The sequence below is a fragment of the Pipistrellus kuhlii genome, unplaced genomic scaffold, assembly GCF_014108245.1.
Source record: "Pipistrellus kuhlii isolate mPipKuh1 unplaced genomic scaffold, mPipKuh1.p scaffold_m20_p_9, whole genome shotgun sequence".
NCBI classification, from domain to species: Eukaryota; Metazoa; Chordata; class Mammalia; order Chiroptera; family Vespertilionidae; genus Pipistrellus; species Pipistrellus kuhlii.
Window position 1 is genome coordinate 35,888,656 of NW_023425595.1, and position 26,117 is coordinate 35,914,772.

A 26,117-nucleotide genomic window follows, 5' to 3' on the forward strand; every position below is an offset into this window, starting at 1 on the left:
CTGCTGTAGAGCCTGAGACCATGGGGGTCACCACAGCTTGAGGAGCTGTATGAAAGGAAGGTGAGAACCACGGAGCCACTCCAGCCAGGTGGAGGGGGGAGAGGGTCCTGCAGTCGCCCGCGGAGCTTCGGAGACAAGTGGGGTCAGAGCAGGCAGGGCCGGCGTGGGGCCCACAGGGAGTTGGGGCAGAGCGGGAGCAGGAGCCCTGCCTCCCGGCCTCGGAGGACGTGGAGGCGGCCTTTCCCGCGGCCCATTCCCCGGTGCGCCCCTGCCCCCAGGACGACCTTCGGGGGACCTGCCAGCGCATGGCGGAGGCGGTGCTGGGCACGCACGACGACTGGCAGATTGGCAAAACCAAGATCTTCCTGAAGGTGAGTGAGGCTCTCAGCCCCAGGGCCTTGGGGGCTGTGGCCTCCTGTCGCCGTGGGAACGGGCACCAGGGGGGCCTCTATGGAGAAGCCGGCATCAGATGGGTCAGGGCTGGGCCTGTGCATCCTCCCATCCTGCTGTCTGTGACGGGACGGGTGGGCCTGTGGGCGGGCAATGAGGCCTTCTTGGTAGGAGCGGGGCAGCTGGTATTGAGCCAGCTGTGCCCTGGGCTTGGGGGCAGAGCACTGAGCCTGGTGGGAAGACCAGAGTGGGCTCATGGGTTCAGTGCTGACCGGCAGCTGTCTTCCCTGGGCCTCTGGGCAGCCCCTGGCCCTCACTGAGCCTCATTTTCCCTTAAATAGGACGTGCCTGGGGGGGATTTCTCCAGTGTATCTGGAGGTCCTCTTCTGTGGTTGCCTGCCAGGCAGGGCTCACCCAGGCTCTGCAGGGTGCCACCCCCTCACTCTCTGGTGTGCCTAGTTCCTCCCCTCCCTGAGCGCAAACCTGGAGCTCTCTGGCTCCCCCTGCAGCCAGGGCAGGGACCAGAGCCCGGCCGTGGGGGAGGGGGCAGGGCTGGGAGCAGGAAGCTGGGTCGTGGGGCGTCCTGGCCTTGGAGCAGAGCTTGCTGGGTGTTGGGGGTGGTGGGGCCGCAGCTGCAGGGACAGTGTGAGCTCCCAGCGCGCCGGCTTCCTCATTTCCATTTCCGTTCGCTTTCTGGCGATCCAATCTGAGGCCACAGGGCAAGGCTCCTTCCTCTGGAGCCGGGCGGGGCCTGGGCCGTGCGGGAGGTCCGGGCGGAGGGAAGGAAGGAGCCAGCGGAGCTGGAGGGAGCCCCCGGCTCCAGTGCGATTCCTTCCTGGCCTCAGGGTCCCGAGCCTTCATTTCCTCGTTGGAAAAATGTGTGCACCGGCCCTGCACCCCTCACCTGCCCCGACTCCGGTGGGGCTTTTCGTCCATGATCTTATTTAGCCGTCACAGCAGCCAGTGGGGTAGGATCATGGTGCCCATTTCAGAGGCTCGGAGAGAAGAAGTGAGATGCCCGGGGTCAGGCCCTGGGCTTCCGGCCAGGGTTGGTCTGATGCCCGGCCGTGTAGGTAAGGGAGGGAGGGCACGCGGCCCGGTGGCACCGAGCCAGGCAGCTCTGAGGACCATGGCTGTCCCGGCCTCACCTCTCTGGGCTCCTCAGAAAACAGGAGTGGTTTCCAGTCTCAGTGTCCACTTCCCAGTCGCTCATTCATTCATTCATTCATTCATTCAGAAAGGCATGGCCGAGCAGCTCCTCTGTGCTGAGCTCTCGCCCCCGGAGCTGTGGTCTGTGACTAACTGGTGGGTGTGGCTCCCCCACGGAGACCCAGGGCCGGGCCCCGTCCGCCTGGCTCCCTGAGGACCCGCTCCAGCACCCAGCACGGTGCCGGCAGTGGAGACGCTCATTTTAAAGGCGTTGAGTGAATGAGGAGGTTTTTGTCTCACCAGAGTGAAGGGTGGGGGTGTGGGGGGAGGAGAGGTCAGGCCTGGAGAACTTGGCGGGGCCTGGGTGCCAGGGGGGACCAGGCTTGTCCCTGGTATCCATGGGCATCACTGTAAGATCACCTGACAGCTGTTTTAGGAGGGGCCCTGCTTAGGGAGGGCCGAGGGGAGCGACAGGGGCCAGGAGACTGGTTAGGAGGCTGCTGCCAAGATCCCTAGAGGGTGGCCCGGCCCGGGTCAGAGGCTGCTGTGACAGAGACATCTGGGAAGGCACGGCGTGGGCAGGAAAGGCCATAGGGACGCACCCTCTGACCCCACTAGTCGCACTGGGCTCCTCCTGCTCCGTTTGTCCCACTCAGAGCTCTGGGTAAAAAAACAGCCTCACGCACCCCTCTCTGTCCTGGGCTGTGAGAGGCGGCCCCAGGGAGCAGAGCGGGGCTGGGGGCCTGGAATCCAAGAGAAGGAAGTGAGGGGCTTCACGTGGATTCACGGGGGGGGGGGGGCGCTGCTCAGGAGCTCTGCCCCTAGGACCACCACGACATGCAGCTGGAGGTGGAGCGGGACAAGGCCATTACCGACAGAGTCATCCTCCTCCAGAAGGTCATCCGGGGATTCAAAGACAGGTACGTGCCGGGACCAGCTGCTCCCCACGAGAGCCCCCACACACACACTTCGCTCACCTCTTTTCCTGTAACCGGAGCACTAAAACTAAGCATGCACACCCAGGTGCACACATAGAAATGAGAGCATACATGCCTGGCACATGGGTGAACACACAGGCACATGGTTTACACAGGCACACACATGTGGATTCAGGGGGCACACACATTTGGACACTCTGTGGTCTCAAAGGCCTGGTGAAATTTCTCAAAGAGAAAATTTGAGATTTTTATAAATTACAAGTTTTATAAATTACCCAAGTGTGTTCCTTATTCCAAATAAGGGACATGAATAGCTGTGACAATCCACAAACCAGCAGGACGGACTCTGGAGTGCAATTCAGGCTTCACACAAACCCCACAGCCTGCCCCTTTTGCAGTCCATCTGGTCACTCCCTCTTCTCCATCCACCCACCCACCCACCGCCTGCTCACCTAATGTCTGCCCACCCATCTCTGTTTCCTTCCTCAGTTGCTCACTTGCTCTGTGTGCCTCTAGGCATTGGCCTGCTGGCTCGCTCACACATGGCGGTATTAATGTTCCCTCCTCCTATATTTATTTCCACGATCAGCAGACACCTGCTGTTTGATGTGTGGCCTCTTTGTCCTCCATCAGGTCCTAGGTGACTGTCACCCTGGAGAAGCCGTCTAGAGCGTGCAGGGGACAGCATGGCGCTCACCCAGTCAGACAATGTGGACTGTACTCCAACCTCACTGAGTCTCAGTCATCTATAAAATGGGGAAATTTGATAGTAGTGAGTGATGTTCACACTGTTCAAATACTCCAATCTTTAATATCACTTACTTATTATTCATACATTTATTTATTCAATAAACACATTTGGAAAACCTCCTTATTGGGCTCCTGTGACAAGCCTGTGAGCAGGCCGGGCAGGTATCATTCTACCCACTTCACAGATGAGGAAGTTGAGGCAGAGAGGAGAGACCCTGTTGCCCCGGGGTCATGTATTCAGGAGGCACAGAGCTGGGACTAGCCCTGCGGTCCTGATTCCAAACCCCTTCTGCACCCTCTGCCTCTGGGCACCACGCCTCCGCTCTGAGGATCTCCTGCTGTTTCAGGTCCAACTTCCTGAAGCTGAAGAATGCCGCCACCCTGATCCAGAGGCACTGGCGCGGCCATAACTGCAGGAGGAACTACGGGCTGGTGAGCCTCCCCAGGGGGCTGCTCCGGGCCCCCAGGCCTTTGAACCCGCTGGGCTGCAGGATACACCTGTGCCCGGACCCGTGGCCTCCTGCCACTGCCCCCGCTGCCCCTGCCATTTCTCCAGCCCGGAGCCCAAGGCTGGTCCTGGTGCCTTTTCCCACTGGATCAGCGATGTTTAGGCTTTTCTTCTGGAATGTTCCCATGAGAGTGAGCACTAGGTCATTAGACACCTCCGAGGGGGCCCGAGCAGGTGCGTCCCCCTGACCTCAGGGGAGCAACGGGGCTGCAGCCTGAGGTGGGGCTGCGGGGCAGACAGGAAGGAGAGCAGCTCCTGGTCTGCGGATGGGGAGCCAAGGACACTGCTGGGAAACTCCGCCTGAGAGGAGGCAGAGCCCTCTGGGAGCCCCAGTCCAGGGAGGCCAGGGTGTTGCTTTGGGGCGTGTGCGTGCAGTGGGAGAGGGGCCAGGGCAGGGCCGTCCCCCCGGGGTCCGGGCTCTGAGCCGGGCTGTGCTTGCAGATGCGGCTGGGCTTCCTGCGGCTGCAGGCGCTGCACCGCTCCCGGAAGCTGCACCAGCAGTACCGCCTGGCCCGCCGGCGCATCATCCAGTTCCAGGCGCGCTGCCGGGCCTACCTGGTGCGCAGGGCCTTCCGCCACCGCCTGTGGGCCGTGCTCACCGTGCAGGCCTACGCCCGCGGCATGATCGCCCGCCGGCTGCACCGGCGCCTCCGGGCCGAGGTGAGCCTCCCGCCCGTGCGGGGACACACCACTCCGCTTGTTGGCTGAGGCCTGGGGCTGTGTCTCCCTGGGGAATGACAACACAGAGACCGGACCCCTCGCGCTCCTTCATTCTCCCGGCCCCGGGTAAACCTTCGGGAGGTGCTGGAGAACCTGGTTTGGGGATCCGTGGGGTCAAACCTACCCTCCCCCACCCCCCCCCCCCCCCCCCCCCCCCCCCCCCCCCGGTCTAGGGACCTGGGGAATTTCCCAGATGCCTCCGTCCGTTTCCCCATCTGCCAAATGCTTTGGCAAAGCCGCTCCCAGGCCCGGAGCTCAGTCAGGTGAGGTGGGGCCGGTAACCGGGGCCCTCCCTGCCGCAGTACCGGCGGCGTCTGGAGGCGGAGAAGATGCGGCTGGCGGAGGAGGAGAAGCTGCGGAAGGAGATGAGCGCCAAGAAGGCCAAGGAGGAGGCCGAGCGCAAGCACCAGGTGAGCGGGGCCCGGCCCAGCGCTCCGCTGTCTGTTCCCGCGGGTGCTCTGGGCGAACCCGGCCCAGGACGGAGGTGGCGGGCTCCCGAGCGTGCGGCTCCGTGCCCTCAGGGGCACCTTTCCCAGCTGGGAGACAGCACCCAGCATGGGCCACCAGCCCCGTGTGGTGACCGAGCTTTTGAAATGACACGGCACCCTGAGCATAAGATGCACGCGGGGTTTTGAAGGCAGTGAGGAAAAAAATAGGGCTATAAACGATCTCGGTACTATTTTTATTTGTTTATTTATTATTATTTTTTATTCTAAAAAATATATTTTATTGATTTTTTTTTTACAGAGAGGAAGGGAGAGGGATAGAGAGAAATACTAATGAGAGAGAAACATCGATCAGCTGCCTCCTGCACAACCCCTACTGGGGATGTGCCCACAACCAAGGTACATGCCCTTGACCGGAATCGAACCCGGCACCTTTCAGTCTGCAGGCTGACGCTCTGTCCAGTGAGCCAAACCGGTTTCGGCATCGGTACTATTCTTAAAATATTACACGTTGAGATGGTGTTTTGGAAAGACTGGGTTAAATAAAAGATATGATTGAGGTTGGTTTCACGCGTTTCCCAAGACTGTGTTAAGTGTAGCTGCTCTGTGCATGGCTCCCGCGATCTTGCTGTGGACGGCGCTGGTCCACAGCCTGGAGCCACCGCAATGGGGTTTCGGGTGGCAGGTGGCGGGGTCCCCTCCAGCTGGGGAGGCCTGAGCGGGCTTCCTGGGGGCGGTGCTCCAGCCGAGCCCCGGAGGCAGGTGGCCTTCCTGTCTGGGCTCCTGTCTGCACAGCTCCGAGGGCTGAGGGGAGCGGGGCCCCGGGTGGGGGAGCCCGAGGCCGGTCCCTCCCGGTGGCCAGGAGGCCCGGGGGGAGGCGGGAGTGTGGCCTGGGTGCTGCAGGGGCCCTGGGGCTCCCCAGGGAGAGTTTGTTGCGGAAGCTGTCTCCGCTGCATCACCCCCTCCCCTCCCCCCAGGAGCGCCTGGCCCAGCTGGCCCGCGAGGACGCCGAGCGGGAGCTGAAGGAGAAGGAGGCGGCGCGGAGGAAGAAGGAGCTCCTGGAGCAGATGGAGCGGGCCCGCCACGAGCCCGTCAACCACTCGGACATGGTGGACAAGATGTTCGGCTTCCTGGGGACCTTGGGCGGCCTGCCGGGCCAGGAGGGCCAGGCCCCCAGTGGCTTTGAGGTACGAGGCCGGGGACAGGGGCTGGCGGCGGGCCTCCAGGGGGTGACTGCGCCCCTGCCCCCTGCGCTGAAGACCACCTGGTCCCCTCTGAGCAGAGGGCAGCGGCGAGGACCGGGGTGGGGGCCGTGGGGCCCGGGCCCTGTCCGGCCGCCAGCCTGCCACGTCGGCTCAGGCTCTGTCCCTCTCCAGGGCCACGCACACACTTGTATTCACTCGTGCATTGAGGTCTCCCCAGGCGCCAGCTTCCGAGTCGTGGACAGGACGGCACCGCGCCCCCCCCCCCCCCCCGGGGCAGGCGGGGGGCTGCTGCGTCCGCCCGCACAGCAGGGACCCTCTCGCCTCCGCAGGACCTGGAGCGCGGGCGGCGGGAGATGGTGGAGGAGGACCTGGACGCGGCCCTGCCCCTGCCCGACGAGGACGAGGAGGACCTCTCCGAGTACAAGTTCGCCAAGTTCTCCGCCACCTACTTCCAGGGCACCACCACCCACACCTACACCCGGCGGCCGCTCAAGCAGCCCCTGCTGTACCACGAGGATGAGGGTGACCAGCTGGTGAGGGCGGCGGGCGCTCCGGGGGCCCAGAGCAGGTCCCTGGGGGCGGGGGCCAGGGCCGGCTTTCCCCGCTGCCAGCCTGGGGCCAGGCCTCCTGGGCAAGATGCTAGGGACGTCGAATGCCCTCAGCACAGGGGCCTCCGTGGGCTTCTCTCCCCCGCCCCCGGGGACGCCGCTGGTCGCAGTGACGCCCTGCCCCGGGCTCTCTGACGCCGCGGCCCTCCCCAGGCGGCCCTGGCCGTGTGGATCACCATCCTCCGCTTCATGGGCGACCTCCCCGAGCCCAAGTACCACACGGCCATGAGCGACGGCAGCGAGAAGATCCCCGTGATGACCAAGATCTACGAGACCCTCGGCAAGAAGACCTACAAGAGGGAGCTGCAGGCGCTGCAGGGCGAGGGCGAGGTGAGGCCCGGGACCCTCAGCCGATGTCCCCCCCCCTCCCAGCCGGTCAGTGGGCAGGAATGTCCGGGCTCCCACGCCGCAGGGCCCTCAGCAGAGGAGGGTCCTAACACTCGCCTCCGCCTCACCTCCCGGACCCAAGCTCTCCTCTGTCTGGGAACACGTGTCGGGGTGTGTTGTAAGCTTCAGGCGTTGACCACGCGTGAGTGAGGCCACGTGGCGGAGCAGCCGGCCTCCATAGCTGGGCCTGGCGCCACGGAGACTCACCGAGGGCCGCTGGGCGGGTCACTACACTTTCCCAGCCTCAGTTTCCCGTCTGGCGCTGGTAGGGGCCGTGTGGGGGTGAGGGTGGAGGTGTCAGCGTGGGGTTTGCCTCATACGCATTCGTGTGCAGGTGAGACACTCCTCCAGCCACAGCCCCATGGTCAGCTGCACTGGTCATTACTTTGGCCCACTCGCTTGGCCCTGACCCCTGGCCCCCGTTGCCCTGCAGGCCCAGCTCCCCGAGGGGCAGAAGAAGAGCAGCATGAGGCACAAGCTGGTGCACTTGACCCTGAAGAAGAAGTCGAAGCTGACCGAGGAGGTTGGCGCAGACCCGGGCTGCCTTCGGGGGCCGCTGGGATGGGAGCAGGAGTGAGGCTGCTGGAGCTCAGGGCGCTGGGAGGGCAGGCGACAGGACAGCGCGGGGGGCGATCCGGGAGATGGCGGAGGGCGGCGAGGTCAGGCTGGGCCAGGTCGGGGAGGGCTTCCCAGACGCGGGGACCTGAAGGCCTGGGAGGGCTGGAGAGGCAGCTGGGGAGGGAGGACGTGCCCGCCACGGGTTTGTTCTGAGGACCTTGCTGTGGGATGAGTGCCTCGGGCACCAACGCTATCGATTCGCCTGAGCTCGTTGGTTCAGTCGCCTTTCCTTGTCTGAGAGCCCTCGCTGCCCTGTGCTCCGGGCAGTCCAGCCTGGGAGGGCAGACGGGACAAACAGGCGTTTACAGCGCGGGGCTGGCTACCCGGGCCCCAAAGCTGCACACACCAGTGCGTCTCCCTAACATCCCCCTCCTCCTCGCTGCCTGTGGGGGGACCTCCTCCCGGAGCCTCGTGGGACCCCTCCACAGCCTCCAGGCTCCTCCTCGGGGCTTCCAGCTGCCTCTGCCTCCGGCCTCGTCCTGGTCCCCCTCTGAGGCTCAGACCCAGCCTCACAGTCCCGGAGCCCTAGAGCCAAACCCCCCTTTGCCCATGGGTAACCGAGACACCCATTCTGGGGGTCCCCGGGAGGGCCAGTGCAAGGCGACAGCTGTGGGTGCTCAGGAGCTGTGAGGACCCCCCCACCCCCACTCCGTCGGGAGGGCGCATGCTCACTGCTCAGCTCTCTCTCACCCCCAGCCGGGCAGGGGCAGGGCTGGTGCCCTGGGCTGGGTGAGACCAGGGAGGAGGGCCCAGGCTGGCAGGACTCACTCAGAGGGGCCAGGGCCGTGGTGACAGGGATGGTGACTGGGACTTGGGACTGGGGGATGCTCTGGGGAGCCCCGGAGAGAGGGGGGTCCTGCCAAGAGTTGGAGGAGCAGATCCCTGACCTGACTGGCAGGGGGCCGGGGAAGGGGGGTGTCAGGCAGGGAGGCTGCAGAGGAGCCTTAACGCCAGAAGTGGGTGCCAGCGGGCCTGGTGGGCTGGGCATGGAGCCAGCGTCTGTTCCGCACGGGGTGGGGTGGGCAGGATGGGGGCCTGACTGGTGGAGCCAGCTCTTCGGGCCACTCCCAGGATTCTGCTCTTGGGGGGCGAGGGGAGTGGGCAGACTCGGGCAGGAGGGAGGTCCCTCACTCCTCCCTGTGGCCCAGGTGACCAAGAGGCTGCACGACGGGGAGTCCACGGTGCAGGGCAACAGCATGCTGGAGGACCGGCCCACCTCCAACCTGGAGAAGCTGCACTTCATCATCGGCAACGGCATCCTGCGCCCCGCACTCCGGTCAGCGCCCGCCCGGGGCAGGGGGCGGGGAGGCGCGGCTGCTGGGCGGGGGCGCTGGGTGTGGCCCGGGAAGGCCGCCCGCCTTGGCTGAGCTGGGCTCTGTCACCTTAGCCCGCAGGCCTGGGGTTAGCCTGCTGCCTGCTGGCCATGTGGCCTCGGCGGTTAGTTCCTCTCTGAAGGGCTGTTTCTCCCTCTGTAAAGGCGGGGGTGGAGGGCGGGCGGAGGTGGTGGAAGTGGATCTGCCTCAGAGGCTTGGGTGCAGATCCATCTCAGGAAGGCTGTGTCCGGGAGGCTCCCAGGAGGTGGTAGCTGCTGTTGCCGTGCCCTGACACGCACCTTCCGCTTCCCCCGCAGCCCTGCCAGCTCAGGCCGGCAGCGCCTCCGTCCGGCCAGGCCCGGGAGGCTCACCTCAGGTCCCTGGGGGCTGGGGGAGGAGTGGGGTGATGGAGGGTCCCCAGGAGCAATGCCAGAATCAGCTCAGCTGGGTCAGTGGAGGGGAACGGCCTTTCTGAGAACTCACAGGACCGGTGGGCAGGAGAGCTGACCCCATGCTCCTGTGTATGCTGGCTGGGAGGACAGCAGGGAGGTTTGGGGGGAGGGGTGTGAGCTTCACTTCACCCAAAGGAAACTGAGGTCCAGAGAGGGCAGAGACTTCCCCAGGAGTCACTAGCCTCCCAGACCTCCTGCCTTCCCTCCCGGGCCGCCTCTCCAGGCCGAGAAGAGATGGGCCCAGGGCCCAGGGCCACTGCCTCCAGGGAAAGGGGGCGAGAATTTGTCTCAGAGCAGCCCTACAGTGGCTACTTCTAGAGAACACAGGGCGAGAGCCCTAGGCAGGAGTCAGAGGCTGGGGTACTAATCCCCGAAGGCCCCCAGCTGGCCTGCCCTCTCCTCGGCCCAGGTGCCCCGTAGGCCCACACAGTGATGGGGATCAGGACCCCAGCGGCAGGGGATGACGTTTTCACCAGTTCTCAACAAGATGGAAAAGATAAGGGCGTTTCTAGAACGAAACTTGATTTTTTTGTTCTTTGTTCTGAGACGTCAGCTCTTCTGCTTTTTGAAGATGAAAATGGCCTTTGTTCTATGAAATAACTGTGATCTAGATAATGGGCAGTTTGTGTGTGTGTGGGGTGTGTGTGTGTGTGTGTGTTTTAAATGTACTTATTTGTCATGATGAAGAGTTAGCAACTTCCAGAATTTGTTTTGAGGTTGCGCTGGTTTGTTAACTCAAAATTGGGAGCCACTGAATCAGATAGTCCCCGCTCTATCTGGGCCTGCCTTTCCGAGAAGGAAAAGAGCCGTGAGTGCCCCCTGGTGGCCACATCCTCATTGCCCTGAGCAGGCAGGCAGTGTCTTCACTGCGGCTGGCATCGAGTGACAGCTGATGGTGACTGAGGGTTTTGGTGCGAGGTGCCCGGTAAGCTTCAGTTCATTTTCCTGCACAGCAATCCTTCCGGGAAGGTACTATCGTTTCCCTTTAAAGTGGGAGCAAAAACCTACCTTCATTGCTTTACTCTGATTACAAAAGCAATGCGTGACCACGTAAAGATTCTAAGGTCACAGAGATGTATCGAGAGAAGGTCAGAGTTGCTCCTTCCACCACGCGGAGCAAGTCCCCAGGCGTTTTTGCTGTTTCTGTCCTGCCAGCTGCCATTAGTAGAAATTGCTCCTGCTCTCAGGACCGTGGGCTGGGCTCAGAAAGGTGAACTCTCCTGCCCGGGCCCCAGCTGGGGAGGGACGAGGCTGGGGCGGGGCCTGCGCCCCTCATCAGAGAGGTCACCCGTGGTGTGGCCCCTGTGCCCAGAGCAGGGTGTGAGCCCCCCTCAGGATCACGGGGCCCTGCCCGCGGGTCTGACTGGAGTTAGAAAGTCTCCGTGCCTATGAGCCGGTCTCCAAAGCAGAGCTTCTTCCCCAGGGCCCAGCCCGGCCGCCTCACCAGGCCCCACTCTGCCTGGACGGTCTTGGTTGAGGAGCAGAGGAAGGCCGGGGGGTCTCACCTGCAGTGGGTGGGCCATTCCCTCTGAGCGTCTCCCTTCCTGCCTCCCGCCCGCCAGGGATGAGATCTACTGCCAGATCAGCAAGCAGCTCACCCACAACCCCTCCAAGAGCAGCTACGCCCGCGGCTGGATCCTCATGTCGCTCTGTGTGGGCTGCTTCGCCCCCTCGGAGAAGTTCGTGAAGGTAGGGCGGGCGCCGAGCCTGCCGGGGAAGGAGCGCGAGGGGCTAGGGCACAGGTGTCAAACACAAGGCCCGCGGGCCAAATCCGTCCCGCCAGGCCTTGCAATGTGGCCCGCACCGCGCTGTCATCACTGCACTCCGCTGCATTTCCATCACAATGACAGTTTATGACTGTTCAGTAAACCATTCGGCCCGCGATTTAGGCTGGATTTTAGATTTTGGCCCCTTCTCTGATTGAGTTTGACACCCCTAGGCTAGGGGGTGAGGCCCCGCCCGCCTCCTCTCACCTGGCCTCACAGCTGCCCTCCCCCCCCCCCCCCCGCCCCTCTTCCCGTCCCCTCCTCCCAGGCACCCAGAACTTCCCGCCATCCTCCCCTCGACCAGTTTTGTGTGTGAGGAGGCTGAGTGACAGCACCTCCGGGCCCCTCTCCGTACTGTGTTCGAGCAGGCGCTTTCGTTCCTCTCAGGCCTCTTTCTTGCCGGCTCCTGGGAGCCAGGCCCTGGGTGCTGGGGACACAGACAGGGCAGGGGACAGCCCGGCGGCCAGTGCTGCGAATGGGGAAGCACTCGCCAGGGCGGGGGCCTGCAGGAGGAGGAGCAGATAAGCTCGGTGGAGAGGGGCACCGTGTGTGGGGTGAGGCAAGAGGCACGGCTGAGAGTTAGGCTGGACGGTTCTGAGGGCAGCAGGAGCCAGGGAAGGCGCAGGAGGGCAGGGGAAAGCAGGTCCTGAGTGCGGTGGAGGATCGGAGGCAGGGGACCCAGCCAGGCTGCTCTGATGGCCCCGGGGAGCCAGAGCGGCCGCTCAGCTGGTCCTCCGCCTGCAGTTCCTGCGGAACTTCATCCACGGGGGGCCGCCCGGCTACGCCCCGTACTGCGAGGAGCGGCTCCGGAGGACCTTCGTCAACGGCACGCGGACACAGCCGCCCAGCTGGCTGGAGCTGCAGGTGCGCCCGCCCACCAGGCGTGCGTGTGTGTGTGTGTGTGTGTGTGTGTGTGTGTATGTGTGTATGTGTCTCTGGTGTGTGTGTGTGTGTGTGTGTGTGTGTGTCTCCGGGGTGTGTGTGTATGTGTGTATGTGTCTCTGGTGTGTGTGTGTGTCTCCGGAGTGTGTGTGTATGTCTGTCTCCGGTGTGTGTATGTATGTGTGCATGTGTCTCTGGTGTGTGTGTGTGTGTGTGTGTGTATGTGTCTCTGGTGTGTGTGTGTGTCTCTCTGTGTGTATATGTGTATGTGTCCCCAATGTGTGTGTGTGTGTGTGTGTGTGTATATGTCTCCAGTGTGTGTGTGTGTCTCTGGTGTGTGTGTATCTATCTTCAGTGTGTGTATGTGTGTGTCTGTCTGTCTCCGGTGTGTGTGTGTGTGTGTGTGTATGTATGTGTCTCTGGTGTGTGTGTGTGTGTGTGTGTATGTATGTGTCTCTGGTGTGTGTGTGTGTGTGTGTGTCTGTCTCCGGTGTGTGTGTGTGTCTGTGTGTGTCTGTCTCCGGTGCGTGTGTGTGTCTGTCTGTCTCCAGTGTGTGTGTGTCTGCCTGTCTCTGGTGTGTGTGTGTGTGTGTGTGTGTGTGTGTCTGTCTCTGGTGTGTGTGTATGTATCTTCAGTGTGTGTGTGTGTGTGTGTGTGTGTGTGTCTGTCTCCGGTGTGTGTGTGTGTCTGTGTCTCCAGTGTGTGTGTGTGTCTGTCTCCGGTGTGTGTGTGTGTGTGTGTGTGTGTGTCTGGTGTGTGTGTATGTATCTTCAGTGTGTGTGTGTGTGTGTGTCTGGTGCCCAGAAAAGCTCCTGCTTTGGGATTCTGGGTTCTTCGCCGTTAAGTGCTGGAATCCCAGGCCATTGGAACACAACCCCTGGCGGAGGACGGACTCCCATCCATCGGCTTTATGGTCAGAGTGCTTCGGCAGGGCTCCCCACTGTGCCTCAGGGATTTGTCGGCCGTGACGATTCTCATCTCCCGGGGCCCCGTGAGGGTTTGGGACAGGAGGGCAGAGGCCCCTGGTGTGCGGCAGTGCCTATCCTCCCAGCCCCAGGGGCCGGGCTCAGGGACCCTAATGTGCCCATCACGTTGGGGGGCAAGCAGGGCTCCCTGGGCACCTGTGACCGGGACAGACAGTCTCGGTGAGATGCTGGGGTCCGGGGCTGTGGGGGAAACTCCAACCTCCTGGGCAGCAGGGAGCCAGCAGCCCAGAGGGGTCAGGTGGTCTGGAGTGGAAGGATTCCCACAAACCCTCTCTGGTCACTTTCAGGCCACCAAGTCCAAGAAGCCCATTATGCTGCCGGTGACATTCATGGATGGGACCACCAAGACCCTGCTGACGGACTCGGCCACCACGGCCAAGGAGCTCTGCAACGCGCTGGCCGACAAGATCTCCCTCAAGGACCGCTTCGGGTTCTCCCTCTACATTGCCCTGTTTGACAAGGTACCGCCCTGCAGTGGCAGCGCCCTGGCTGCCCACAGGGTCCCGGCTCAGTGCTGCCACCTACTGGCCACCTTGCACAGTTACTTACTTCCAGGGCCTTGGTTTTCTCTGTTAGCTGGTGGCTAGCTCTGGCCAATTCTTTAGAATTGGGGAGCCTCTTAAGCCCCTAAAGAAAACAGTGCTGAAACCCAGAACTCCCTTCAGTCATAGGTAGCAAGGCCCCCTCTGGTGCCGGAGACAGGCTGCAGGGGCCTGCAGCCACGTGGCTCTCCGAGATTCATTTTCTCGCCTACAAATGCGGATATAACTCCTCATCAGGCTGCTGTGGCCATTTCCTTTCACGCTCAGTGACCACCCGTCACATCTAGGCCAGGAGCCTTCTCTGTGGCGCTGGGCCTGGGGGAGGGAGGCGCTGATTGTACCTGCACACCCAGCAGCATCACCCACAGCAGGGTGCACCCCTGCAGGTCCGGGACGGAGCCACGTGTCCGACACAATGTATCTGGATTTTTCTGCCCTCCAGACGGATACTCTTGTGTTTTCAGGGGCCATTTGTGCATCCGAGTGTCACAAAAGGCTTACGCTAGGAAACGGGAACTCTGTGCCAGCTCAGAGCCAATGCCTGGGGCGCAGGGGTCCTGTGCTGGCCTGCCTCCAGGGTGGCCTGGGCACCTCCCTGCCTCTCTCTGAGCCTGGGTTTGGCCCCCAAGAGCAGCTGGCACAGTTGGTGGTTCTTTGTAGTCCTTCCCGCTTGCTCCCCCCGCCCCCCCCCCCCCCCCCCCCCGGTGACCTCAGCCCTCGGCCCGCAGGTGTCCTCCCTGGGCAGCGGCAGCGACCACGTCATGGACGCCATCTCCCAGTGCGAGCAGTACGCCAAGGAGCAGGGAGCCCAGGAGCGCAACGCCCCGTGGCGGCTCTTCTTCCGCAAAGAGGTCTTCACGCCCTGGCACAACCCCTCGGAAGACAACGTGGCCACCAACCTCATCTACCAGCAGGTGGTGCGCGGGGTCAAGTTTGGGGAGTACAGGTGTGAGAAGGTGAGTGCGAACGACGCTGCCCAGTGTCCAGGCTGAGCTTGCTAGGCTCGCAGCCGCCCGTTTTCCGAATTCGAATTCGGGCCGGTGTTACTGTCGGGACCCGTCTCTAGGGAACGTGGAGGTTAGCCTGACGGAGGGAGGGCGGTGTTCTCCTCGCTCCTCCGGGATTAGGATTAGGATTAGGATTAGGATTAGGATTAGGATTAGGATTAGCGCTGCCTGCTCTGGCCCTGCCTGTGGGAGGGTCCTGCACGCTGTGGTGACTGCCTCACACTTGCTGTACTGAGTTTGTCCAGTGTTTCCCAAACTTTTGACATATGTGTACCCCTTCTATAATTTTCGTAACGCTGAGTACCCCTCGTACTCATGAGAACGTAGAATTAGGCGCAGCTAAGCACGGTGCAGTGCATATCCCCACCAAACTCCGGTGCAACGCGTACCCCCACCAAATTCTTCCCGTACCCCTGGGGGTACGCGTACCACACTTTGGGAAACACTGGAAGCCAATGGTCAGCAAACTCATCAGTCAGCAGAGCCAAATATCAACAGTACAACGATTGGAATTTTTTCTGAGAGCCAAATGTTTAAAACTTAAACTTCTTCTAACGCCACTTCTTCAACATAGACTCGCCCAGGCCGTGGTATTTTTGTGGAAGAGCCACACTCAAGGGGCCAAAGAGCCGCATGTGGCTCTCGAGCCGCGGTTCGCCGACCACGGGTCTAGGAAACTCTGCTCTAGAGGATCGAGAGATCCGCTCATGAGAACAGTGTGAGCACACACACGTGTAAACGCCCGCCTCCTCCTGCGGACAGGAGGGGCGGAGCTGTTTTGTGTTTGATGATGGTGGTGATGGTGATGATGGTGGTGATGTCTCTCGTGGCACCTGTGATTCCATTGGTGACTGTGATGAAGGAAGGAGGATGGAGATGATGGGAGTGAAGGGGATGGTTGATGGTGGCGGCGAGGGAAGAAGCAGTGATGGTGTAGGTGTAGGTGTGGGGGTAGTGACGATGATGGTGGTGATGGTAATGATGGTGGTGATGGCTCCCGGGGCACCTGTGATTCCGTTGGTGACTGTGACGGAGGAAGGAGGATGGAGATGATGGGAGTGAAGGGGATGGTTGGTGGTGGCGGCGAGGGAAGAAGCAGTGATGGTGTAGGTGTAGGTGTGGGGGTAGTGACGATGATGGTGGTGATGGTAATGATGGTGGTGATGGCTCCCGGGGCACCTGTGATTCCGTTGGTGACTGTGACGGAGGAAGGAGGATGGAGATGATGGGAGTGAAGGGGATGGTTGGTGGTGGCGGCGAGGGAAGAAGCAGTGATGGTGTAGGTGTAGGTGTGGGGGTAGTGATGATGATGATGATGGTGGTGGTGTTGGTGATGATTGTGGTGAGTTGAGATTCAGGCAGAAAGTATCAGTACAGCCAGGTCCATTGCTAAAATCCTGAAATACTTCGGAAAATACCCACTGCCTCTGAGGCATCCAAGAGCCTTTCTTTACTGTCCCTGCTGCCAGAGCCTGGGAAACCCCAGGCAGGCATCACGGGGGCTGCCGAGCACCAACCGCGGGCAGAGAAGGGAAAGCTGCCCAGTGCCCGGCTGGCTCTCTGCCGCCTCCACACTGTAGCCATGGGGTGTTCAGTGCTCTGGCTGTCCCGGGGGCGTGGGGATGGTGATGGAGGTGGTAAGGGCGATGCACGCCCTTCACTCCCTTGGTCTCCAGCGGTGTGGGGTCCCCCGCCCTCCAGGCCAGTCCCTGCCTGCTCTGTTGTCTGCCGGCCCCGGTTGCTGTCTTACTGGGTTGAGGATGTAGTGGCTGACCCACTGCAATGGGCTGGCTGGTCTCTCTGGCTCAGCTTGGTACCTCTGGTGCTGAGAGGACCCAGGAGAAGGCAGGCGTGTGGCCCTGCCCTTAAGAAGCTCGTGGCTCCAGCAGCCAGACAAGAGCTCCGGGCGAATCGGTGAGAGCTCAGGGTGCAGAGGCCAGGGGCTGAGGGTCCGGGCGGCGGGGGCCTGGGCTTCGGTCATCGGCGAGGGCTTCCCGGAGGGTGTGTGAATGAGGTCCCCCCCTCCCTCCCCGCAACCCCCAACTCAGGAGGACGACCTGGCCGAGCTGGCCTCCCAGCAGTACTTCGTGGACTACGGCTCCGAGATGATCCTGGAGCGCCTCCTGAACCTCGTGCCCACCTACATCCCGGACCGCGAGATCACGCCCCTCAAGACGCTGGAGAAGTGGGCGCAGCTGGCCATCGCTGCTCACAAGAAGGTAGGAGGCGGGAGGCTCCTTGGGGGGGGGGGGGGGGGACCGTGACCGAAGCCAGGAAGCAGCCCCTGGGGCATGAGAGGCGTCACAGCTCCCCCCCCCCCCCCCCCCCCCCCGCACGTCCGCCCGCGGCTGCGCGGCCTCCTGCTTCCCGGCAGCCTCTTTCCTCCACCGGCTCATCGGTTCCCTCCTCTCGGTCATCGCTCCGGCCTGGGTCCCAGGGATAGCGGACGGCTCGCCTCCAGCTCTGTGGCCCCCTGAGGGAGCCATGGTGCAGGCGGTGGGGAGGTGGGTGGTGGGTGGGGTGGGGGGCAGTCCTGGCCTTGCTCCGGCACTCAGGAGAGCCACAGCTCGGAGGCGCTGCTGCATTTGGGGGGAACGTCCAGGAAGGGACCCTCCGTTCTGCCTGCAAGAGCGCTGCCCCCCCTCCTGCCTGGGGAGCGTTGGGGACCCGCCCCCTGGGCCCCTCGCCTGGGCCCCAGGCCCATAGCCTGCCCTGATAGCTCCCTTCCGGGCGAAGGGGCTGCCCCAGGAGAGCGGGTGGGAAACCCCGGCTGCCGGAGGGACCCAGGCCTCTCCCCCTCCCCGCTCTGGTTGTGCACGAGCAGAATTACCCGTGCACACAGTTGCCAGAGGGCTTCACAGACCAGCGGTCTCTCAGCCCCTCACCGCTTCCCACCCCGCCTCCCCCTGAGGCCCCCGCACCCCCTCTGCATCTAGGCGGGGCTCAGCCCCGAGGCCCTCCCTCCCCTCCAGAAAAGACACGTGCTCTCCCTCCGTCCCTCCGTCTCTGTCCCTGGCCACCTCCTCTCCATCCCCCTCACCCCGTCAGCCGCTGGAGCCCGTCCATCCCCTGCCCCTGCCCGGGCTGCCATTGTGGGCTTTCTATATATATATAATTGATTTACAGAGAGGAAGAGAGAGGGATAGAGAGTTAGAAACATCGATGAGAGAAAAATATTGATCAGCTGCCTCTTGCACACCCCCTACTGGGGATGTGCCTGCAACCAAGGTACATGCCCTTGACAGGAATCGAACCCGGGACCTTTCAGTCTGCAGGCTGACGCTCTATCCACTGAGCCACACCGGTTTCGGCCGTTGTGGGCTTTTCTGTCACTCGGGTGCACTGGGAGCTCCCTGGCAGGTGCTGCGGTGGATGGAGTGAGAGGAGGGCAGGGATGGGGTGTCTGGGGCTGATGGGATGGACGAGGCACGAAGCACAGGGGGCGCCGCAGCGCTGGGCCGCTCCTGGCCTGGGGACGGGACATCCGAGTTCCAGCCGGAGCACCGGTGACGGCTCTCTGTCCCTGTCCTTGTCTGTCCCCCTCCAGGGCATCTATGCCCAGAGGCGAACGGATTCCCAGAAGGTCAAGGAGGACGTGGTCAATTACGCCCGCTTCAAGTGGCCCCTGCTCTTCTCCAGGTTCTACGAAGCCTACAAGTTCTCAGGTAGCCACAGCCCTCCCGCCTCCACCCCCTCCTACCCTCACTGCGGCCATGCCGGGGAGAGGCCTGGGACGGTGCCCCGTCAGCCGGGCTCCTGCCCGCGGCTGCCGGTCTCTGCAGGCCAGTGCGCTGCGCGGGTCCCACCTCCCACAGTGCCGCGGGGCTCTGTGGCACACAGTAGGTGCTCAGCGCACAGTGGGGTGAACAGCGGAGTGGGTATGGAGATCATCAGAGCACCTGCAGGAGAGGGTGGCCCGGGCAAGGGCTGGCTGACCCCATGGAACTGAGAGTGGCTGTGGCCCTCAGCACCTCGGCTGCCAGCTCAGCCTCCCTCCGGCTGCCATTTGGGGGCACCTGCTCCGGGCCAGACCCCGGGCTCCGCAGAATCACCGGTTATCCTGCTAAAGGCAGCCCTCCCCGCACCCCGCCTCACCGAGGCACGGGCCCGCCCGGGTCCTGGTCCAGCCCGTCCCCCGCCACACACGGGCTCTGGCTGTTTCCGTGTCTGTGAAGCGGACATCGGGCTGCTCCCTGCCCTGGTGGCTGTGAGGACTGGGCAGGGCCGGGCCCAGGAGAGGGGGCCTCCCGCTCAGAGCCTCGGTCTCTGCCCCAGGCCCCAGCCTCCCCAAAAACGACGTCATTGTGGCCGTCAACTGGACGGGCGTCTACTTCGTGGATGAGCAGGAGCAGGTGCTGCTGGAGCTGTCCTTCCCCGAGATCATGGCCGTGTCCAGCAGCAGGTCAGTCCCACCCGCGCCCCACTGTCCGCAGAGCAGGGGGGTGTCGAAGCTGCGCAGACCTAGCAGGGTCCTGAGTCAGCTCTGTGTGAACGGAGGGGGGGCTGAGGGACACACACACACACACACACACACACACACACAGATGGGGAGGAGAGGCCTCCCGGCGCTCTCCTGCGGGCCCTGGCCTTGAGGGGCGTCCCCCCTCACAGAGGACCCTCTGAGGCGCAAGCCTGCAGGGCCTCCCTGGTCACATGGAACGTGTAACGAGTAGTTGGTGTGTTGCTGTGCGGACGCCGCAGGCCCGGCCCTCCTGACGGGCATGGGAGGGAGGTGGTGACGGCCCTTTCGTGGCTGCCCTGAGGTGGGCGGGAGTGGTTCGGACAGTCGGGGGCCGTGGAGTGTGTGTAGAAAGATCCTGGCCTGAGTCAGACGGGCCTGGATGGGACTCCCCGTGGCTGCCAGAGCCCTAACACCTTCAGGCCGTGTCGCTGTGGGCAGGGCTGGGTGTGGCCAGCTCTGAGCAGCCACGTGCCCAGCACACAGGATGCCGCGGTGACTGGAAAGTCCTTCCCTTGAAGCTCCAGTCGAGAGGGGAGATGGATATTGAACAGGCCCCGTTAGAGCAGGACCAGTGTCATGGGGCTGTGTGGGGGGAGGAGGGGCGGGTTAGGAAGGCTTCCTGGATGAGGGGTATCTGGGCTGAGACGAAAGGGCGAGTAGGAACGAGACAGCAAGAGGGCGGGGGGCCGGGCCGGTGCAGGCTGAGCTGGGTCTCACCCCGGGGGGCCGGCCTCCCCCGGGGCCGGGCCCGTCTGACCGCGCCGGCCTTGGTCCCCCAGGGAGTGCCGCGTCCTGCTCTCGCTGGGCTGCTCTGAGCTGGGCTGCGCTTCGTGTCACCCGGGCTGGGCCGGCCTGACCGCGGCGGGCTCCTGTTCCCCGTGTTGGTCCTGCAGGGGAGCCAAGCTGACAGCCCCCAGCTTCACGCTGGCCACCATCAAGGGGGACGAGTACACCTTCACCTCCAGCAACGCCGAGGACATCCGTGACCTGGTGGTCACCTTCCTGGAGGGGCTCCGGAAGAGGTCCAAGTACGTGGTGGCCCTGCAGGACAACCCCAACCCCGGTGAGTGGCTCCTGGCCTGGGCCGCCAGGCACGGGGGGCGTCGGGCAGGTCACCCTCCGCGGCCTCGGCCTCGGCCTGGCTGCTACCCATCCTCCCCATCGACGGAACCAAACAGCCGGACTCGGTGCCTTCCGTCTGTGGGGACTCTTCCTCTCCCCCCCCCCCTTTCCTGGTCTGAGTACTTACCCGCCACCTCCTCCAGGGGGGTCAGGGGTTCCCCTCAGAGTTCCTGAGCCCCTCACTGAGCACCCCCGGAGCCCCAGGCGCTGGGCAGAGCAGTGGAAAGACAGAGGGGCAGGGGCAGACTGTGCAGCGCCTGGGCCTGGGCCTGGGCCTGTGCAGTGACCAGGGAGCCCGAGGCTGAGGGAGCCCAGGAGAGCGGCCCAGCAGCGTCGGGTGCGGGAGGAGAGCGGGTGTGAGTGTGTGAGGTCGAGAGCAGGTCACAGGCCCAGCCCCGGGGCTGGAGAAACACGTGTCTGGGAACCGCGGAGCTGGGCTTGGCCGGAACGAGGGAGGAGAGCAAGGGGCATGGGGGTGGAAGGTGCCGGGAAGGCGGCCCTGCCAGGCCCAGAGCATGTCAGGGAGTGCGGGCTTTCCCCTGAGGCCGCGGGGAGCCACAGGGGCTTCGGGCAGGAGGCTGGCCCGCTCGGACGCCATGTCTGCGTGGAGCGGGGCGGCCAGTGGGCAGACGTGATGGGGCCTCAGTTCGTCGGCGGGAGGAGCCGCTTACGGGCATCGGCCCACACGGAGATGTTTAACCCGCGTCTCCCCCGCCCGTGGCCCTCCCCGCGGCCCCCAGCGGGCGAGGAGTCGGGCTTCCTCAGCTTCGCCAAGGGCGACCTCATCATCCTGGACCAGGACACGGGGGAGCAGGTCATGACCTCGGGCTGGGCCAACGGCATCAACGAGCGGACCAAGCAGCGCGGGGACTTCCCCACGGACTGCGTGTACGTCATGCCCACGGTCACCATGCCGCTGCGGGAGATCGTGGTACGTGGGCGCCCCACCCTCCTGGCCCTCCCAGCCGGGGCGGTTAGACACGCGGCCTGCGCTGCCGTGAGGACGGCCGGGGTCCCGGGACACAGATGAGAGCCGGGCGGCTGTCCCCCCGAGAAGGGCCTGGAAGGGCCTCAGTGAGGAAGTGCCCGGGGCAGGGCGGGGGCGGTAGGAGGGGAGAAGGGAGGGGCAGCACGAAGCCTGGCTCTGAGCGGGGGCAGTGAGGGCAGAGCTGGGAGGAGGCCCTGGTTCTTGGACTCCCCATGAGCTCAGCACTGAGAACTCAGAGCTCAGCCTCTCCAGGCAGCTCCCTGGGCAGGGGCGGGGGCAGGGGCAGGGGCAGGGGAGAGGGGCAGGGAGAGGGGCAGGGGCAGGGGAGAGGGGCAGGGGCAGGGAAGAGGGGCAAGGGCAGGGGAGAGGGGCAGGGGCAGGGGAGAAGAGCAGGGGCAGGGGCAGGGGAGAGGGGCAGGGGCAGGGGCAGGGGAGAGGGGCAGGGGCAGGGGAGAGGGGCAGGGGCAGGGGAGAGGGGCAGGGGAGAGGGGCAGGGGCAGGGGAGAGGGGCAGGGGCAGGGAAGAGGGCAAGGCCAGGGAGAGGAGGCAGGGACAGGGAGAAGAGCAGGGGCAGGGGCAGGGGAGAGGGGCAGGGGCAGGGGAGAGGGCAGGGGCAGGGGCAGGGGCAGGGGAGAGGGGCAGGGGCAGGGGAGAGGGGCAGGGGCAGGGGCAGGGGAGAGGGGCAGGGGCAGGGGAGGGGCCCGGGGCAGGACCCTGTCCAGCCGTTCTGACTGACTGCCCTGGCTCAGACCCGGTGCTGAGGGAAGGGTCCAGCCCAGCAGCATGGGGGCGGCAGCGGCTTCAGAGACGCAGGGAGCAAAGGGGCTCCAGGCTCAGAGCGGCTCGGGCCCCGAGCGGCAGTCTCCTGCCCCGGGAGAAGGCTCTGGGCTTCGCCGTGTGTCCCAGGAGCCCAGGTGGGGAGCTGACCGCAGCCCCGCCTCTCGGTCTCTAGGCGCTGGTCACCATGACCCCCGACCAGAGGCAGGACGTGATCCGGCTCCTGCAGCTGCGAGCGCCGGAGCCTGAGGTCCGCGCCAAGCCCTACACACTGGAGGAGTTCTCCTACGACTACTTCAGGTGCCGGGCCGGGAGAGGGGAGAGGGGGCAGGGGGAGGGGAGAGGGGAGAGGGGAGAGGGAGAGGGGGACAGGGGAGAGGGGAGAGGGGCAGGGGAAAGGGGAGAGAGCCCAGGGCAGGGGCAGGGGAGAGGGGAGAGGGGAGAGGGGACAGGGGAGAGGGGGGAAGAGGACAGGGGAGAGGGAGAGGGGAGAGGAGAGAGGGGCGTGGGCAGAGGCAGGGGAGAGGGGAGAGGGGAGAGGACCTGGGGCAGGGGCAGGGGCAGGGTAGGGGAGAGAGGAGAGGAGAGAGGGGCAGGGGCAGGGTAGGGGAGAGGGGAGAGGGCTTCTGTGGCTCTGGCGGGGGCATCACAAAGCAGCCCCCGCCCTGAGCAGGGCCTGGGTCAGAGGGAGCCAGGGCCCTTTTTTGTCCTTCGAATGATCCTTCCAGTATGTGTCCCCTTATCCTTCTTTCACCTAAGAGATGGCTACTGTGCCCACCCCAGGCGGGGCCCTGGGCACTCACGACTCGCAGTCCTGGCGGGAGATGGGCGCACACCAGGCGCTGGGACTCTGTGCCCAGCCCTGGAGGGGCTGCTGGGGCAGAGGCCAGGCGTCCGGAGGCGGTGGCTCGGGGAGAGCCCAGGCCAGGGCGGAGCGGAGAGGGGCAGGAGGGAGGAGGTGGGAGGGCGGCAGGGCTGTCGGGGCACAGGGGCCAGAGCCTTCGGTCTCCAGCAGAGAAGGTGGGGCCCGGGAGCCTTCGGTCTCCAGCAGAGAAGGTGGGGCCCCGGGCGGGCACCTGCCCCCGGTCCCAGGGCAGCAGGGAACACCGGGGCCTGTTCCTGACCCCTGGCCTCCAGCAACGGGGTGGCCGGGGCGGGTCTCACAGTTGGGCGGCCCTCAGTGCCCACCATCCCTGCGCCCGCAGGCCCCCGCCCAAGCACACGCTGAGCCGCGTGATGGTGTCCAAGGCCCGGGGGAAGGACCGGCTGTGGAGCCACACGCGGGAGCCGCTGAAGCAGGCGCTGCTCAAGAAGATCCTGGGCAGCGAGGAGCTCTCGCAGGAGGCCTGCATGGCCTTCATCGGTATCCGCTTGGCAGCGGGGACGAGGGCGGCGCGGCCGGGCCTCCGCCTCAGGGTTCCCGTCAGACACCTGCCTCCCTCTGGGGTTCGGTTGGGTCCTGGGCTAAGGTGACCAGACGTCCCGCTTTTGGAGGGACAGTCCCGATTTTTAACCATTTGTCCCGCGTCCCGCGGCGTTTTAAAAAGTCCCGATTTTTTTTTTTTTTTTTAAATGCCGCGGGACAAATGGTTAAAAATCGGGACTGTCCCTCCAAAAGCGGGGCGTCCGGTCACCTCATCCTGGGCAGATTGCAGGGATGCTGAGGAGCACCTCCATCCACGTGCCGGCACCTGACAGCACGCAAGGCGCCACCTCAGCATCGTCGCGTCTGCCCTGTCCTTCAGCTGACAGTGCTCTTGCCATGTGCTGGGCCAGGCATGGAGACGTGGTGACCAGACCCAGGCCCGGGCCTCAGGGGAGCCGTGCTGACCGGGATCAGTGCCGGGATGGGGTTGGCAGCACAGTGGCCTGACCCAGCCGTGGAGGAGGGCAGGGAGGGCTTCCTGGAGGAGGTGGCTTCTTGGCTGAAAACTGAGTAGGACTCACTTAGCCAGTCAAAGGGGAGACAGGTGGGGAGTGCTCCAGGCACACGGAGCAGCCTGCACAAGGCCCTGAGGCGGCACAGAGCGGGGTGACGCCAGGGCACCCGAGAATTCGCAGCTGGAGGGCAGGTCCAAGAAGGGAACTGAAAGGCGTGGGCTGGCTCATGAAGGGGTCTCGTCCTGTGAAGGAGCGTGGACTGAGTCCCGAGGCCCTGGGGGCCCCTGGGCAGGGCTGGCACAGGCGACTGAGTTGGACAGTGCGTCCTGGTGCAGCGAGCACTTTGGATTCAGGGTTGGGGGCTGAGGAGGCGGCCGCAGGAGTCGAGGGGGGAGAGTGGGCGGTGGACAAGGACCGCGGGGTGGCAAAACAGTAGCCCGAGGCCCCGGGCCCCCTGCCTGCTGCCCCAGCGCCACCCCCTCGGCCACCAGCCCTTCCTTGACGGCCCCCCAGCCATGCTCAAGTACATGGGCGACTACCCGTCCAAGAGGATGCGCTCGGTCAACGAGCTCACCGACCAGATCTTCGAGGGCGCCCTGAAGGCCGAGCCCCTCAAGGACGAGGTGTACGTGCAGATCCTGAAGCAGCTGACGGACAACCACATCAGGTGAGCCAGGGGCGCGGGCGGGCGAGGGGACGGCCCCTCCCTAGCGCTCCCGGCTGCAGGGAGTCCTAAAGTAAGGTGACCTTTTGGCGGGACAGTCCCGATTTTTAACAATTTGTCCCACGTCCTGAGGTGTTTTTAAAAAAAAAGTCCCGATTTTTTTTTTTTTTTTGTGAAAGAATCTGGACTTTTTTAAAATGCCGCGGGATGGGGGGAAAATTGTTGAAAATCAGGACTGTCCCGCCAAAAGCGGGATGTCTGGTCACCTTATCCTAAAGGTCCCGCCCCCATCGTGAAGGGGAGCCCCGCCCTGCTCCCTCCCTCCCTCACTCAGAGCGGGGAGCCCCCTCAGACTCACGTCCTCGCTCTGCCTCAGGGGGGTCCAGAGCCAGGAGGTGGCGGCTGTGCCCTCTGAGTCTGTCCTCCAAGTCTGACAGGCCCAGCTCCTCCTCGTTCCTGCCACTCCCTGCTCCAGCCTCCTCGGGACCCTCCTGCCCAGCCCAGACTCTGCTGGCAGCTGCGGGTCCCGCTCCTGAGCAAAGGCCTCATCTCTGGCTCCGGCTGAGCTGGGTGCCAGTTGGAAGCTCTGGCTTAAAGCTCTCATGGGCTAACGGTGTTGGCCCGGAGGGTACCGCCGTCTTCTCCCTGCTGGGCCATACACCTGCAGGAAAGGGACACGTCAGTCTCAGAGCCTGAGAGAGGCCCTGCCATCTCCCCTTATGCCCAGACCCCCCAACTCCCTCCCCAGCAGTGTCCCTCTCTGCATCTCTTCCTCAAGAGCCACACATCAGAACTTTTCCCACCGACAAACCCCTGTAACGTGCCGTAATCACAGCCTGGAAAGCTTTCCCTCTCCTTTGCCATCAGAATTCTTCTCATCCCGGAAAGCCGAGATCAAATGCCACCTCCCCCTACATGCCCTCCAGGATTCCCCCCCTGACAGACACAGGAGCTCAGAACCGTATCTGAGGGAGCCAGGCGGCTGTTCTAACTTAGTGCGATTCAAAGAGCAGGGGAGTTACAGAGCTTCGGCCAGAACAAATCACACACTTTTTCCTTCATAAGAAAGTCTTGCTAAAAAAAAAAAAAAAAAAAATCTCAGTTGAACCAAAGTGCTTGGTGACACAGCTGATTCTCATTCTGGCCTGAGCCCCTTAGCTCCCCGTGGCTGTACCTGTGGCCCCTCGGGGCCCAGCTGTCTCCACTTCGAGTGGCACTAATTGGATCTAGCTGTCGGGGCGGTGGGTCCGTCGGTCCTCAGACAGGGGTGGGGGTCAGGCCGGGCGCGTGCTGCTGTGGGGAGGAGCAGAGGGGCGTGGAGGCCCGGGCGGTGCTCAGACCCCGGACACCCCCTCCCCCTGCAGGTACAGCGAGGAGCGGGGCTGGGAGCTGCTCTGGCTGTGCACCGGCCTCTTCCCCCCCAGCAACATCCTCCTGCCCCACGTGCAGCGCTTCCTGCAGTCCCGCAAGCACTGCCCGCTCGCCATCGACTGCCTGCAGCGGCTGCAGAAAGCCCTGAGGTACAGCAGCCCCGAGGGGCAGGGGCAGCGGGCAC

General features: G+C 64.0%; 1 protein-coding gene across 2 annotated transcripts in view; it reads left to right on the forward strand.

Annotated features, from left to right (window-relative positions):
- Positions 1-26,117, forward strand: part of MYO7A (myosin VIIA) — an 82,970-nt gene that overhangs the window by 45,519 nt on the left and 11,334 nt on the right. Inside the window, exons 18-40 of one of the 2 annotated variants that reach the window (XM_045577413.1) lie at positions 279-371; positions 2,365-2,459; positions 3,575-3,659; positions 4,177-4,395; positions 4,758-4,865; positions 5,879-6,088; positions 6,436-6,639; positions 6,868-7,044; positions 7,535-7,624; positions 8,868-8,995; positions 11,047-11,173; positions 11,995-12,114; positions 13,407-13,580; positions 14,390-14,617; positions 16,717-16,887; positions 18,216-18,333; positions 18,944-19,070; positions 19,910-20,193; positions 20,993-21,183; positions 22,193-22,317; positions 23,223-23,380; positions 24,412-24,565; positions 25,927-26,082. In XM_045577413.1, the coding sequence (XP_045433369.1) occupies positions 279-371; positions 2,365-2,459; positions 3,575-3,659; positions 4,177-4,395; positions 4,758-4,865; positions 5,879-6,088; positions 6,436-6,639; positions 6,868-7,044; positions 7,535-7,624; positions 8,868-8,995; positions 11,047-11,173; positions 11,995-12,114; positions 13,407-13,580; positions 14,390-14,617; positions 16,717-16,887; positions 18,216-18,333; positions 18,944-19,070; positions 19,910-20,193; positions 20,993-21,183; positions 22,193-22,317; positions 23,223-23,380; positions 24,412-24,565; positions 25,927-26,082 (3,542 nt within the window). The remainder of the gene's footprint in view (positions 1-278; positions 372-2,364; positions 2,460-3,574; positions 3,660-4,176; positions 4,396-4,757; positions 4,866-5,878; positions 6,089-6,435; positions 6,640-6,867; positions 7,045-7,534; positions 7,625-8,867; positions 8,996-11,046; positions 11,174-11,994; positions 12,115-13,406; positions 13,581-14,389; positions 14,618-16,716; positions 16,888-18,215; positions 18,334-18,943; positions 19,071-19,909; positions 20,194-20,992; positions 21,184-22,192; positions 22,318-23,222; positions 23,381-24,411; positions 24,566-25,926; positions 26,083-26,117) is intronic. The other variant, XM_036428526.2, reaches the window with a different exon arrangement.